The 15,175-nt window shown below is 59.3% G+C and overlaps 1 protein-coding gene across 1 annotated transcript in view; it reads right to left on the bottom strand.

Moving 5' to 3' along the window:
- The window catches only part of HS3ST2 (heparan sulfate-glucosamine 3-sulfotransferase 2), a 35,451-nt gene extending 21,892 nt beyond the window's left edge, over nt 1-13,559 (bottom strand). The window contains exon 1 of the mRNA XM_005289167.4: nt 12,903-13,559. Coding sequence (XP_005289224.1) covers nt 12,903-13,411 — 509 coding nt within the window. The 5' untranslated portion in view covers nt 13,412-13,559. The remainder of the gene's footprint in view (nt 1-12,902) is intronic.
- Between the last annotated feature and the right edge of the window lie 1,616 nt (nt 13,560-15,175).

The raw sequence follows: 15,175 nt of genomic DNA on the forward strand, positions 1-15,175 counted from the left end.
CCCAGCTGGCAGCAATCGGGACCCCTGCCCCGTAGCTGCGCTGGGTGAGTAGGGGGCGTCTCTAGGGCTGGCTGGCACAGTGACCGCCCCACTGCACTGGGTCTATTTTCTCTTAACAGCGTTTCCCAGCGGTGGGCCCAAGCCCTGGCATAAGGAAACATCCTATCCCTGTGTGGCTTCCCCCATCTTCATGGCTTCCCAGCAAGGAAGAAAACAATTCCCAGCAGACAGTCGATGCTCATGGAAGAAAGAGCAGTTCTGGACGATACACACGGCGCTGTGTAAAAGGGCCACAGCCCGGAGCTGGTGTCTGGGGCAGAGGGAGACACTTCAAAGCCAGCCCAGACGGGCAGACAGACTCTGACCTGAGTAACGGTTTCAAAGAGAGCTGCTGGGTGCGGCTGGTCATGGGGCATTCACTCCCTGCACTACACGGAGGGCCGGCCCTGGCAGATTCCCTTCATTAACCAAACAGCCCAATGACAATAACGAGGGGCGTTCCCATCCCCAGAAGGCTCTGCTCGGCTGGGATGCCACGTGCTCCTAATTAGGCTACTGTCAGATTTGAAGCACTAAAACCAGGAATCAATTCAAGTTCACAAGGTCGGTGTTGGAATGAATGTCACGGAGCTCCAGCCGTCAGAGCTGCAGCCAAAGGACGGGCAGCTCCCCAGGGGATCCGGGGGCCTGTGCATGGCTACGGGACCCCTACGGCCAGGCTGCCCTGGGCTTAGCGTGCTGCTGCTGTGTCTGCTCCCAGCAACTCAGACCCTGCAGCTAAGACAGGGCGAGCACTGGAGTGAGACTTAACCCCTGGAGTATGACAGACAGACAGACAGACAGACGTCGATTTTAGCTTCTGGAAGGCCCGGCCCCACCTGCAGGTGTGAGAAAAGGGGCCCCCAGCCTCAGGAATTGGAGTGTGCCGTCGACACGTCTCTCTGCCCCCTTTTGATCTGCCGAGAGCCCAGTAAAATCTCCAGCAATTTGTCCCCTTTCTGCTCCGCAGGCTCTGTACAATCCCCCTCTCCTAAACCCTGGTCTACAGCCTGTGACCTGCCCCTCACCCAAAGAGCCGTTCCCACCTTTGCTGCTGCGTGGCACCAAACCGGGGCTGGAGGAGTCCGGCCGAGGCGTTCCCCTGCGTGAATATGCTATAAACAAAACCACCAAAGTGCTTCCCGGGCCTGCGCCACCGCCGCTCTCTCCAACGCTTCGCTTCCAGCCAGACTTGTCAATAGGAGCAGCACCAACGCAGGCGCCCAGCGGGGGCGGAAAAGCTTTTTACTCGTCACACACTCATCAGACAAAGGGTCAGGGACACTTTATAAACAGACGTCCCTTCTCCAGTTCACAGAGGTCATCCACCAGGGAGCAGGAACAACGCCACAGGATTGACGTGACCAATCACACGGCGCAAACAGTAGCAGATACTCCCTGTCACGGAGGCTGCAAACAGTCCATTGGCTCAAAGTGGCTCACGCAAAATATTTACGGAAGAGCAAACGAAAGAGTAAAACTGAGGACCAGCCTGTGGGTAGTTTGGGACCAGGGTGAAATGAGCGGAACAAACGTTTCACTACAGATCTGACCGGCTCTTTCCCTCAGACACCAGACCACAACAGTCCCAGCCACCCATGGCCCATCATACAAAACCATGGAAATCGAGAAGAGAAGAAAAGACTCATGAAATCTCCTTCCTTCCCAGCTCCTGCTCCATCCTGCCAGCGCAGACTGGTCTCTACAGCACATGCTCCTCAGGAATAAGAGACCGGGCATGATGGGAATCCCTTGAGTGCTGTGCAAGGCCCACGGGCGCTTTGCCCAGCCAGAACCCCATGGCACGCAGTAGGGCTCAGCGACAGAACTCCTGGGATGCGGGGACGTGGCCGGCAACAAGGAGGGTCTCCGCTTCCCAGTGGTTTGGGTGCTGGGGGTAGGAGAGCAGCAGCCGTTGGCCTCGTCATTATTGAGCGAACATCTGGGAGATTCCCTTTGTTCTCAGCCCCATCAGGAGCCGACAGATCTGGGCACCAAACCCCCAGGGTTGTCTGCGCCGTTACAGGAAATGAGGGAAGATGAGGCAGTGTGTTGGGGGGCAGCCTGGAGCTCCTCCCCCCACCCCATCTCGAAGGACCAACTCACCCTCCTCCATTTCTGAGCAATTTTTTGTAGGTGAAACAAACATGGACAATAATAATATTCATTAAAAACCACTTAATAAGCTACAGCTGCTGTAATTATTCCCTAATTAAAAGCTCATTTAAGAGATAAGTTATCCACTCACCGTAATGTTCCAGCACATACACATGTGCGTGGTGGTGGTGGGGAGGGAGATGCATGGAGGAAAGTCCCCAGACATGCCTGTCACCAAGAACACAGAGCTTTTGGTGTTAAACGAGCCTTGCCCAGACAGCAATGGGAGGGGAGCGCAGGGCAGCTCCAGCTCCTATCTCCCTAACGTGGCCGGCACAACAGCATCCCCTGCCCAGTGCGTACAGGAACATCCTGCAGTTTGCGGAGGTCTGTCCACGTCGTCACTGGCACAGTGGAAGCAGAGCATCTGCACCCGCCCTGGGTAATGGTCTCCTGGATGCGTTCCTGGGGTGGAAAGAGAGAGACCAGGGCTGGGGCAACAGGGGGTGCAGGTGGTGGTGGTGGGGGGAGGATGGGTATTCGCCCATCAGCCAGTCCAAGCAGGAGTCCTTGTTAGGAAGAGGCTGCTGGACCAGAGGCACCGTGGACACAGGGCTTGAGGGACCACGGGTCTAGTCTGGTGCAGCAAATCCTGAAGTCAGACATGGGGCCCTCTGAATTCAGGCATATGTGGCTGACTAAAGTCTCTAGACGGAATCTGCTGTCAGGAACAGGACGCCGATGTTACACAGCTCTGGGTAGTGCCAACTGGTTATAGCTCAAAATGTGACCATGTAACAATGGCATCTTCTGACTCAACAGGCCATCTCCCTGCATGGATTCAGAGCCACATCCGCTGGCACAAGCAGAAAGCCAAGCACTTCGCCCGGCAGAGCCAACGCCGTCACCCGAATTCCACTCCGACTCGCACAGAACATGGCATCACGTCCGAATTGTGCAGTGCTTGTTACTGGTAATGCTGAAGCCAGGCTGAGCATGCAGCCCGGCCTGCTAGGAAACCCATCTCCTGACACGCACATCAGCTGGAGCATCTGGCATGTTCAGGAGTCACAGAGAGGCAGACTTGGAACCCCATAATTTGAGTCACTGCTCCAAGTATAACAGCACATTAAATGGCCCTATCTCCCGTGTGTTCTGGGAAGTACTGACGGTGACTGGCACGCTACTCTGGCAGCAGGGAAATAGATATTTTGACCAGGATTGGTAATGAATCAATATTCCACAGTCATTGGCTATTTGGTTTCTGCTGTCTTAACACAGATCTCTCAGAAATACCGCTCTGGTATTGTATTTCTGGCTAATGAGGTGGATTAAAGAGGCTGATGGGAATTGGGAAGGGCATGGGTGCATTGGATACGGAGTCATTAAATAGACCGCTCTGGTGCAGCACTCGCTGTGCATGTTAATACCGCGTGGAGATTTGGGGCCGTGGAGAAGGGCGAGGGAGAGATCTGAAAAAGACACCGAGAAAAGGCTGTCGGTTGGGAAGCAGGCAGCAGCGTGGAACGAGCTGGTTTGGATAAGCAAGATTTCCGGTGCCCTCTGGGAGGGAAAGATCAGGAGTCTCATCCACCACACAAGATTTTGATACCTCCAGCTCAGACTGCACTCGCGGGAGGCCGAAGGTGAATGGAAGTGAACAAACAACTGACCCTCCAGGAGTCTCCTGGAAGGCCCGGTCTCTGGCTCTTCTTTTCATTAGAGCCCATCTGCTCCTCCCTCTCAAAGCCCAGTCTGGGTCATTTACATGAGAGGGCCTGAACCCAAGACAGATGCTTAGGCAGTACTGTGGCGCGTGTCAGAGAAATGCCTCCTCGAGGACGACAAACCTGTTACGTAATCTATAAAATACGTAAGGTGGGGATGCGAATCTGACATAATTTACTTTGCTACGAACAGTGTTGTGCTAAATGGAGAATAGCCCCAGGGAAAACAGTTAACCCTGCTCATAATGAAAGAGTAAGGGAGTCAATTCAATTGAAAGGCAACCAAAGAACAGATAGAAGCAAATACATTTTCAAACATGGCACAGTTAGTCTGCGGAACTCATCGCCCCGAGCTATCAAGAGGCCAAGATCTTAGCAGGATTCAAAGAAATGGATTGGAGTTTTCTATGGACAGCAAGAACAGCCACAATTACACTACATCAGACTAAAAAAGATAAGGGATTTAAACCTTCATTTTTCAGGGCACAAACCAACCACTCAGTGCCCAGGGTCATGGGAAATTTCCCCTGTGGACACAAGGTTCCTGCAGCTGGTGCTGGTCATGGAGGCAGATCTAGGGGTCCCTCTGTTCTGTTACAACGACTTGGCCAAAAGGAGGCAACTTCTGGCCAAGACCTGAAGAGTCCAGCTTCTACCGGCTCAGCCAGCAGGGACGACTTCCAGGGCCAGGCAGGGGCGGACCCCAGCCACGGCCTGCTCGGCGCAGCACCAAATGATGGAGACTCCCAGCTGAGACCCAGTCAGTGCAGCGCATGCAGCGGGAGCAAGGCCGGGCTACTGACCAAGCCCCGGAGGAGCCAGCCGGGGTCTCAACTGCGCTTAGAGGCATGAGACACACTGGATGGCTGAGCCGGATGGGAACCCTGCTGGCTGGTGAAGCCTGCTTTAGCCCCAGCCCCCTATTGACAGTCACGATGTGCGTGGTCCCCACAGTCTAGACTGTAGCAGAGACTTCCCAAGGACACCCCGCCCCCCATGGCACCCTAGCAGAGGTGCTCCAAGTCACACTCCCGAGGCTGCGTGAAGAGGGGCTTTATTTCCCAGGGACGAGGCGGCGGGCTGGCAGCTGGGGTATCCCAAGAGTCTGGGAGGAGCGGCCTCCTCCACCCCCAGCCCGTGTGCTGGATCAGCACAGCCTGCAGGGGCTCTCAGGTGCAATAGCCAAGGTAATAAAGGACGCTGGGCTGGGCAGGTTAATTACATTAGCGCTGCGCGTCTCTGGAATCCAGCTGTCAATATGAAATCTCCTATTCGCTGCCCTGGGTCTATTGGCAGAGGAAGGGGAGCTAATCATGTTGCTGAGGTTAGAGCTCACCGACCCGGTCTACTTAATTGCTCCACTTTGAGAGAATAAAATCAATCCAGCGTTTTATACTTTGTGAGCTGTGCACTTACGTCTTGGCACATACGTGAGAGACAAAAGGAATCGAATAAAACCCAGGAAGTGTCATTTAATTGTTTTATCTGGCAAGATCTCCGCATTGATCCGAGCACAAACCCAGACCGCTGGGCAGCAGTTCAGCCGCTCTTCCTGCACGGTCAATTCGCATTCATCAGGCAGGCACAGAGCTGGCACCGCCCAGCTCAGCAAGTGCCCATTGCTATCCTCAGAGATGGTGGTGCTAAATTATTAATGGGAGTCTGTTTCCTCCTTGTCACGGAGCAGTCAGGTCACAGCAGAGGAGGCCAGCCCAAGCCGGCGTGATCTAAGGCGGGAGAGGCCAGTTATGCGTTATCTTTAATCCCGCTGCATGTCATGGCTGTCCGTTGGGAAGCGTGGCTCTGGCCCAGCGCTGTACCAGAGGGGCTCCCGGCGCTGCCGAGATCACAGAGCATTTCCTAGGTGACTGCTATGGCAAGCCGCCGGGGTGCAAGAAGAACAAGCGCCCGAGTCGTGGCCTGGAACACGTGACCCCTTGGTGTGGGGACTGTCTTTTCCCTCTGGAGTGCTGGCGCTCTGGGTGTGTTCGGTGGGGGGCTGACGGGAGGGGGTGCAGGCATAGCAGACCAAGTCTACGAAGGGGCTTCAGCCCACGAGCAGCATGGAGGCTGGCCCGGGCTAACCGAGTGGGCGGTTCACGGAGTGCTTTGGGCAGAGGATGATGGAGCAGAGGTGGGCAGGGCCCCACAGGGAGGCTGAAGAACTGAAACCAGACCAGGCACTGAAATGCCCCCACGACATCACTAAGGTGCTGGTGCCCTGTCAGAGGGGGATGCACATTAGTGCTGGTCACGGCTCGGGGTACGCACCCTTGCTGGCTTTGCACAGCGGAAGACACTGGCTTTTGCCAAAAGAAGCCGATCTGGCTGAGGCCCTGCAGGAAGAGCACCAGCCTTCCCCTCCCCCCAGGAGCTCCCATTTGCAATCCCCTCCCCGGCTGCACCCCACCAGCTGAAGAGAACATGGCGCAGGGGAGCATCAGCAAGCCAGGCACCCTGGTGACTCAGCCCACGCCTGGCATGGTCCCACTCGGTGGCTCCAGGCCACACCCACAGCCTGCCCACTTCTCTGGTGTGAAACCCAGCCTGGATCTACGGGGTGCTGGGCATGGGCCAGTGAGCTGCTCACAGGCGCCTCCAGACCTCTCCAGCCAGTCTGCGGGGAGCGGCACTCGTTCAGAGCTGTAGCGCAAGGGGCTGCTGTCTCCACAGCTGCGACCTCTGCTCTGCTGCGGCAGCCTCTACTTCTCCACTGCTCCATAAACAGCCCGTCTCACCCTTGGGCAGACTGGGCCCTGGCTCTGCTTGGCACCTCCAGCAACCGTGCCCGAAGCCAGAGCTCCATTAGGCTGCAGCATCGTCTCCAGGGACGTGGCCGAAACCCAGCTGCTCAAACAGACTGGGACAACAGCCCAGGGTGGGAGGGGATGGGCCAGAGGCCACAGCAGGACTGTCACCGCTCAGACTTCAGTCACCCTAGAACTCTACCTGGCCTGGCCCCTTTCATCCTGACCTTACATGGCCTTAACCCCCATTTCACAGATGAGGAGATGGAGGCACAGAGCAGGGCAGGATCTGGTTTCCAGAGGTGCTGCACACCCAGCACTGGGAGCTGCAGGGGCCTGGCCCCTTTGGCAATCAGACCAAGGGACGTGCCCGTGCCATGCCCACAGGCAACAGCAGGGTCGGCTCCTGGCGCCCAATCCCCTGCTCTCGCCACGCTGCTGCTGGGCTCGATGCAGAGTCCCAGTGCTGGTACACGAGGACGGGAAAGCTGCTGCCCCTCAGGGATTGGAAGGGAGTTTTCCGCTCTCCCGAAGCCCAGCCTCGCCTGGGCTCCTGGCCAGTAAGCGCTGGCAGGCCTCAGCGAAGCTGGATGGAAGTCCAGGCTCTCAGCAGGTGTTTGGCAGCTCCAGGGCCGCCGAAGTGACGTGAAATCATTCACCGGGAGAAGGAGAATCCTGAAGAGCAGCGAGAAATGTCATCAGGGTTAACGAGCCGCCTCAGCAACCGGGGGACTCCCCCACCCCCCGCAGCACTGGCCTGGGAGCTCAGGGAAACCCCGGCCCTGCCCAGGAGGACACGTAGGGATCGCTCAGCGAGATCACTACCCCCTCCCCAGGCAGGGCAGAGCTTCGCTGCAGGGTAAGGCTCTGGCCCAGGCCCCCACTGCCTGCATCCTGAACGCCAGCCTCTTTCCCTAGCCCGGGCAGCGACTGGGGGCAGCAGATGGCTGCAGGGTTTGAGCTCTGCTCACTCCCCTGTATTTCCTCTAGTAGCGCTGAGCTCATCCCATGTGCTTCCCACGCCTGGCCCCCAGCCTGGTGGGGAGCCCAGCTGAATTCCCCAGGCCTCCAGCATTAGAAGCTGCCATGCTCAGAGGGGCCTTTCCTGCTCTCCTAGACCAGGGGTAGGCAACCTATGGCACGCGTGCCGAAGGCGGCATGTGAGCTGATTTTCAGTGGCACTCACACTGCCCGGTCCTGGCCACCGGTCCGGGGGGCTTTGCATTTTAATTTAATTTTACATGAAGCTTCTTAAACATTTTAAAAACCTTATTTACTGTACATACAACAATAGTTTAGTTACAGATTATAGACTTAGAGAAAAAGACCTTCTAAAAAGGTTCAAATGTATGACTGGCCCGCGAAACCTTAAATCAGAGTGAATAAATGAGGACTCGGCACCCCACTTCTGAAAGGTTGCCGATCCCTGTCCTAGACCGTCCGCTCTGCCTGGGCCCAGCTGTGGGATGCCACAGGGGACAAAGGACCAGGAGAGTGCCACTGATTGCTTCTGAGTGGGGAGCTCGGCTCGCTTGCCAAACAGGAGACTCGCAGGGCAGCTGGGGTGTGCAGGGGACCCCAGAGCCTGTGGATACATTCGCAGCACACAAGTGGGAGCAAAGCTCCCCCTCCTGGCGTGTGTGTACAGCACCAGCCCGCAGCCCAAACTCCCCAAACTTGCTCCAGTGCAGTCCCGAAAGCCCAGGGGCCGGAGCAGCTTCCACAGGCTGAAGGCAGGGCCCTGGCCAGGGATGGCGCAGACTTGTTGTATGGGACTTAGGACACTCCAGGCACCCCTCAGACAACAGCCCCCCCAGTACTGCAGGAGGATGGCCTGGTCACGCGCCTGTTTTCAGTCCCCATGCTGGAGGTTAGTTCATTTTTAGACAATTTATGATGTGAGAAAGTGCACTGCCAAACCCAGAGAGCAGGGAGCAAACGGCACCTGCTGGGGGGGGGGGGGGGAATATGGCTGCTCCGAGTCCGCCCTCACCAAGCTAGGGAAGGGGAATTGGACACAAGCACAAAAGCTCCCCAGGCCGGGCAAGAAGAGAAAGAGGAGAGTGCTCCAGAATGGGCCCTACTCCCTGCCTGGCGGAGGTGGATTCCCTAGGGGAGCGGGAGGAAGAGACTGCGATTTAACAGAGTTAAAGTAGGTTCCTGCTCTATTTATAGCTCTTGTGCTCCACTTTCCCCAGCCTTGAGCAGCCTCGGCAGGTCTGCATCCCGTCCTGTGAGCACGGGGCAGTGCTTGCTAAACCCCCTGAGAGCAGGCGCTGACAGGAGAGTCTGTTCAGACACCTGCCACCTTCCCTCCTCTCAGGGCTGGAGCTAAAGCTACTAACAGCAAAGGGAGCCCTGGATTCCCAGACCCCGTGGGAGCGCAGCCCTTCCCCTACAGGGGTTTGGAGTCACTGACAGGTTCCCGCAGCACTTGGATACAGAAGCAGACACATGCAGACAGTGGCTCCAAGCCGGCTAGGAACATGGGCTTGCAGGTGGATATAGGAACACAGGCCATAAGGCTGGAAAGGACCTGCTGTGCCATGGAGTCCAGTCCCCGGCTATTGCCTACAATCCCCTTATAGAATCCCTTTAATAAATTTACCAAGCTCCGGCTTCAAACTAGGTAGGGTGTTTCCCCCCGCCCCCACTAATCTTATTGGGCGGCTGGTCCAGCACTTCACTCCTCTGAGGTTAGAAACCTTCTTCGCATCTCCAGTCTAAACGTATTCCTGTGTTCTTGTGCCAACGCTGTCTTCTAGCTTCAGCAGCTCTTCTCGCTCCCTGGCGTATTTATCGAGAGCAAGCAGATCCCCTCTCAGCCTGCATAGGGTGAACAAGCCAAGATCCTTTATTCTCCATTCCTAAAACAGGCTCTTCCTTCCCCTGATCCTCTTAGCAACCGTCCTCAGCACCTGCTCCAGTCTGAATTCATCAGTCTTGAACGTGAGTGACCAGTACAGTACACACTATCCCAGAAGAGGTCTCACCGGTGCCTGATACAACAGCATTAATTCCTGCCTATCGCTACTGGAAATATCTTGCCTGATACATCCTTGGATCACACTTGTTTTTGACTTGAGGTGGGCCCTGTTTTCTTACCATGCCGTTCCTTATGCTGCGGAGCATCGTTCATTTCCTGCAGTGCTGGAGCCGGGCAGGAAACGGTTTTCCCACTTTGTGAAAACGTTATTTCAAAACTAGCCTGTTCTGCACCAGGACGGAACAGAGACCTTTTGAACGGTTCACTAAAAGAGATCAAGATCCCAGAACAGCCAATAGCCACTGTGTGCGTGTCTCTCATGTGATCCTGGACCTCAAATCATTCTCTGCAAAATTGTCAGCAAAACTGGTACGTTCCCCACAAAAAGTGCCACTTTCAACCAATCTGCATTTTCTAATGAAAAACAATGTCAAAAAACTCCTGAGCAGCTGTACACAGTATATCACCCCGGGGCCGATCCTCCAGACTCGCAATGGGAGGATTTGGCAGTGCTCATCCTGTGCTCCAGAATCTCCACTTTCTTTCTAAAAGACAGAGCGGATCTCCAGCCCTTGGGGTTGTGGAGAAACCCTTCAGAACCCGGCCCAAGTACAAACGAATGCTGCAATGCCTGCCTGAATCTGCAGAGAGCCTGGAATGGCTCTGGGGGTGAACAGCCAGGGGGCATTAATTCAGCTGCCCAGCCTAAGTGTCCGCATAGCAATTACTTGTTTCACTGCTGATCAATACCCACAGGGAAGGAGAGGATCCTGTTGTGAAGCTCTAGCTACACAAAGGATTGTGGGTGATCGCTCGTGTTGGCACGGTAAGCGCCGTGGGAGACAGCACCACTTATCCTTCCCCCCAGCTCAGAGCCCAGCATAGCCCATGTGACCATATTTTAAATGTCAACACAATCTCCTGACAGGCATCTCATTTTGGCACCACAAACGGGTGGGCTGTGGAAGAATATCAATGCCTCCGGGCCCCCATTCGACACCTGAGCCGTGCCTGACAGCTCCTGGGGGTTTCTTTGCCCCACCAGCACGCCACTAATGGAGACGTGTGGGAATGGAGCAGGGCTGCCCGCCCACAGGGCCATTGCAAAGGCTGCTTCCAGCCACCTGGCTCCTGTAGGCACCAACTAGTGCAGGGAGCTCTTGCCTTCTGCATGATTCATTAGCAGACACTGAGATCACAGGCCCAGCCCTACCCACAGAGCACCCCACTGACATGAGAGCAGGGGCTATGTGAACACAGCCCACCGCAGCGTCTCAGAAAGCGATTCTGTGCAGCAGGTACCCGACACTTCAGCAGCCACTGAGCTCCCATCCCGCCCCCGAAAGCATGGCAGCCATCCAACTGAACGGCAGGGATCTGTGCTGGCCTCTGAACGCAGAGGAGAGGGGGTCGCACCCGCACACAGGCTGTTCTTATCCAGCACCCAGAAACTGAACTGCTTGGTATCGCTTAGTGCCTCCACATTTTACAAGAAAGCCTTTTATTGAAATTAAATTCTTCCCCCGTCTCCCTCTGTCTCTTCCTGGCGATGCACTGACTACCCTCCAAGGTTTGATTTATTAGAGACCTCAGATATTTTACACGTATTTGATTTCAGAAAGCAGACAAGCGGACAGAGTACATGAGATATTGCACTTTTGTAGAACCAACAACAGCAGCGGATTTCAGGACAGCTATGGAGCAAATTATGGGTAGTAGGACTGTGATCACAGAGGCAGTGAGTGGCCACCTGGAGTGCAATCTGTCAGATAACAGACCATACAAGTTGTGAAGGTCCCTTCACCTTAGCAATAGTTTATACAATGAGCTGGGGATTTCATGTTTCCTGATTGGCTAGGGCCCCAGCCTCCCAACCCAGCCAGGTACGGGATGTTCATACAGACTAAAGCCATCCGGCAGGTTGGGTTATTGCTGGTGTATCTCACAGCTGGAAATAGATATAAGCACAATGGGACTTTTTGATCCTCCAACAACCAGCAAGAAGAGTTTTACCCTTGAGCCAGGTTCAGCACTTCTTCCTGACACAACAACCCCACTGAAGTCAAGTAACAGACTGATCAATTATTAGCCCCAAATCGGACCAGGACAGCCCGCTTGCATGGCCACACACCCTGTTCTGCCATTCTACGGGGGCTAGTCTTGTAAAGAAAACCCACAGGCAGTGATCGGTGTGCTAGGCAGAGCCCCCCCTCCCCAAGGATAAACCAACCTCCAACCCTCCTGGCTACATGACAGCCCTCCTGGGGTCTCTGAGGCGGGGGAGAGGCAGGGATGGGGAGTGGGGAGCAAGGGGAATGAATAGGACACAGACCAGTCCAAGTGAGGCCCCTGTGGGGAGCAGGAGCTGGGGGAGCAGCTGATGATGGTGGGGTGGGCAGACACACCCCAGATAGGAACCCAGGGGCCAGCGCCCAGCCCCTCACGTTCTAACATGGGCCTGAGGGGCCCAGCCCGACCCCAGCCCCCCTGGGCTGCCCAGCGCTGCATCTCTGGCCCCCGCAACGGGCTCCCTGGAGGTGACAGGGTCATTCGGGCCAGGTCCCCTGCGGTGCTGTGCACCCCCAGCCGCTCAGCGCCCCTGAGAGCCTGGCCTGAGCCTGTCTCCTCTGAGGGGCAGCACCCTGCGCTAGCCGCCCTTGCCTGGGCTCTCCCAGTGGGCGACGGGTCCCGATCCTTGGCAGGGGTCACCCTCAGCGTCCCCCCGCGGGGAGCCCCCTACAGCCCAGCGCGATTCCCGCCCCCCAGCCGGGGGAGCCGCCGAGGCGCTAGTGGCAGCGGGGCTGGGATGGGGAGACGGCGGGAGACAGGGCCGGGTTCCCCGTCGCAATCCAGCACACGCGGGGCCCCAGAACAACGCCCCCCGCAGCCCCTCAGGGGTCCGGCCCTCGCCCAGCTCCAGGGGCTGCACAGATCTCGCTTCCCACGGCCAAGCCGGGCTCACGGCGCAGCGGGCCCAGAGGCACCCCGGGCTCGCTCCTCCGCCCCTTCCCGGGTACTGGGCGGGTCGCCAGCGGGGCGCGGAGCTGCTCTACCAGTTCCCTCGGGTCCGGGCAGGGGCACCAGGGGTGCAAGGGCCGTTCCTCGGGGACCGGGCAGGACGCCGGAGCGAGCGGACCCGGGGTCACAGGGGTCGCTGGGTCCGCCACAGACTCGGCCGGGACCAGGCGCCCTGCTCTGGGCAGCCACCAACTCAAACCTTCCCGGGGAGCGGGGCCCCCGGGTCCCTGCGCAGCCTCTGCCGCAGCCCCCGCCCGGCCCCCCGCAGCAGCCGGGGGCGGCGCTCACCTGTACCACTCCAGCCCGCGCTCGTAGTGCCGGTCGAAGAAGTGGGGCTCGGTGCCCACGGCGCGCACCTCGGGGTGCACCCGGATAAACTCCAGCACGGCGCGGGTGCCGCCCTTCTTCACCCCCACGATGAGGGCCTGCGGGAGCCGCTTGCTGCCCAACTTGGCGGGGCCGGAGCCGTTCCCCGCCGGCGGCGCCTCCTGGCCCGCGCCCCGGGGGCCGCCCCACGCCGGCTCGTCGCTCCGGGTGCGCCCCCAGGGGCTGGCCGCGCCCCCCGGCTCGCCGGGCTCCCGGCCGCAGGAGCGGGACTTCTGCAGAAGTTTCTTGGCGCCGGCGCTGCGGGCGGGGAGGCAGCGGCGCTCGGGGCCGGGCAGGGGCCCCCCGGCGCAGCGCAGGAGGTTGTAGCACAGGTAGGTGCCGGACAGGGACAGCGTGAAGATGAAGAGGAAGCGGCGCGTCAGCCTGGGGGAGGGTGGCCCGGCCCGGCCGCTCAGCGCCCTGCACGCCATGGCTCCATGGGGCCGGGGGGAGCGGCGCTGCGCTGCCCGCGGCGCATGGGGCCGGGGCCGGGCGCGCTGCGCACCGAGGCGAAGGCAGGCTCCGTGCCCGGCTCCCCGCGGCTCCGGGGAAGCGGCGGCGGCTGCCCGGGCATGTCCCGCTCCTAGGCGGAGGGGCGGCTCGGGGGGCTCCGCACGCTGCCCCTGCCTGCGGCCGCCGCCCCGAGCTCCGGCTCCCCCGCTCCCATGGCCGCCCCTGCAGCCCGGCAATCCGCGGCGGCGCGACTCCGAATCCGGGGCGCCGCAGCCGGCTCCAGCTTCCTCTGTCCCCGGGAAATGCCGGGGCAGCGCCGGTGCGGCTGCTATTTAAGGGGCCGCCTGACGTCAGCGCCTCCCAGAGCCCCCACGAACCGCCGGAGCCGCCCGGACCCCGAACCTGTCCCCCAGAGCCCGCAGCCCGAGCCCCTCAGCCCGGACCCCAACCTCTTACCCCCACTCCCCAGAGCCCCCAGCCCCTCCCACACTCCAAACCTCTCACCCCCACTCCCCAGAGCCCCCAGCCCCCCCCCCCACTCCAAACCTCTCACCTCCCCCGAGCCCCTCAGCCCGGACCCCAACCTCTTACCCCCACTCCCCAGAGCCCCCAGCCCCCCCCACTCCAAACCTCTCACCTCCCCCGAGCCCCTCAGCCCGGACCCCAACCTCTTACCCCCACTCCCCAGAGCCCCCAGCCCCTCCCACACTCCAAACCTCTCACCCCCACCTCCCCCGAGCCCCCAGCCCCTCCCACACTCCAAACCTCTCACCCCCACCTCCCCCGAGCCCCCAGCCCCTCCCACACTCCAAACCTCTCACCTCCCCCGAGCCCCTCAGCCCGGACCCCAACCTCTTACCCCCACCTCCCCCGAGCCCCCAGCCCCTCCCACACTCCAAACCTCTCACCCCCACCTCCCCTGAGCCCCCAGCCCCTCCCACACTCCAAACCTCTCACCCCCACCTCCCTCGAGCCCGCATCCCGATCCCCTCACCCCCAGCCCGGAGCCCGGACCTCGAACCTTTCCCCCGGCCTCACCCCAGAGCCCACATCTCAAGCCCCTCAGCCCGGACCCCAACCTCTTACCCCCACTTCCCCCGAGCCCAGAGCCCCCAGCCCCTCCCACACTCCAAAACTTTCACCCCGGCCTCACCCCAGAGCCCGGACCCCGAACCTTTCACCTCGGCCTCACCAGAGAGCCCACACCCCCAGCCCAGAGCCCACACCCCAAAACTCTTACCCCTGGTCTTACCCCAGAGCCCACATCCTGAGCCCCTCACTCCCCAGCCTGGAGTCTACACCCCAAACTCACTCCCACACCCTGAACCTTTCACCCCAGCCTCACCCCAGACCCTGCGCCCCTCACACCCCCCAGCCCAGAGTCCCATCTTGCACCCCTCAACTCTGGCCCCATCCCAGAGCCCGAACCTTTCACCCCAGAGACATCACCCTGAGCCCCTCACCCCCCTCCCACACCCCCAGCCAGGAGCCCACACCCCAAACTCCCTCCTCCACTCCAACACCCTGCCCTACCCTGGAGTCCCCTCCTGTACACTGAACCTCTCACCTGGCTCCACCCCAGAGCTTGCATCCCCAGCCTGGAGCCTGCACCCTGAACCCCCTCCTACACCCCACCATCTGCCCCAGCCCAGAGCCCCCTCCCACCCCTCAAGCCCCTCACCCCCACCCCAGAGCCTGCACCCTCCTTCTGCACCCCCAGCCCTTTCCCCCTCCCGCTCTTC

Source organism: Chrysemys picta, chromosome 10, assembly GCF_011386835.1.
Source record: "Chrysemys picta bellii isolate R12L10 chromosome 10, ASM1138683v2, whole genome shotgun sequence".
In the NCBI taxonomy this organism is placed as follows: Eukaryota; Metazoa; Chordata; order Testudines; family Emydidae; genus Chrysemys; species Chrysemys picta.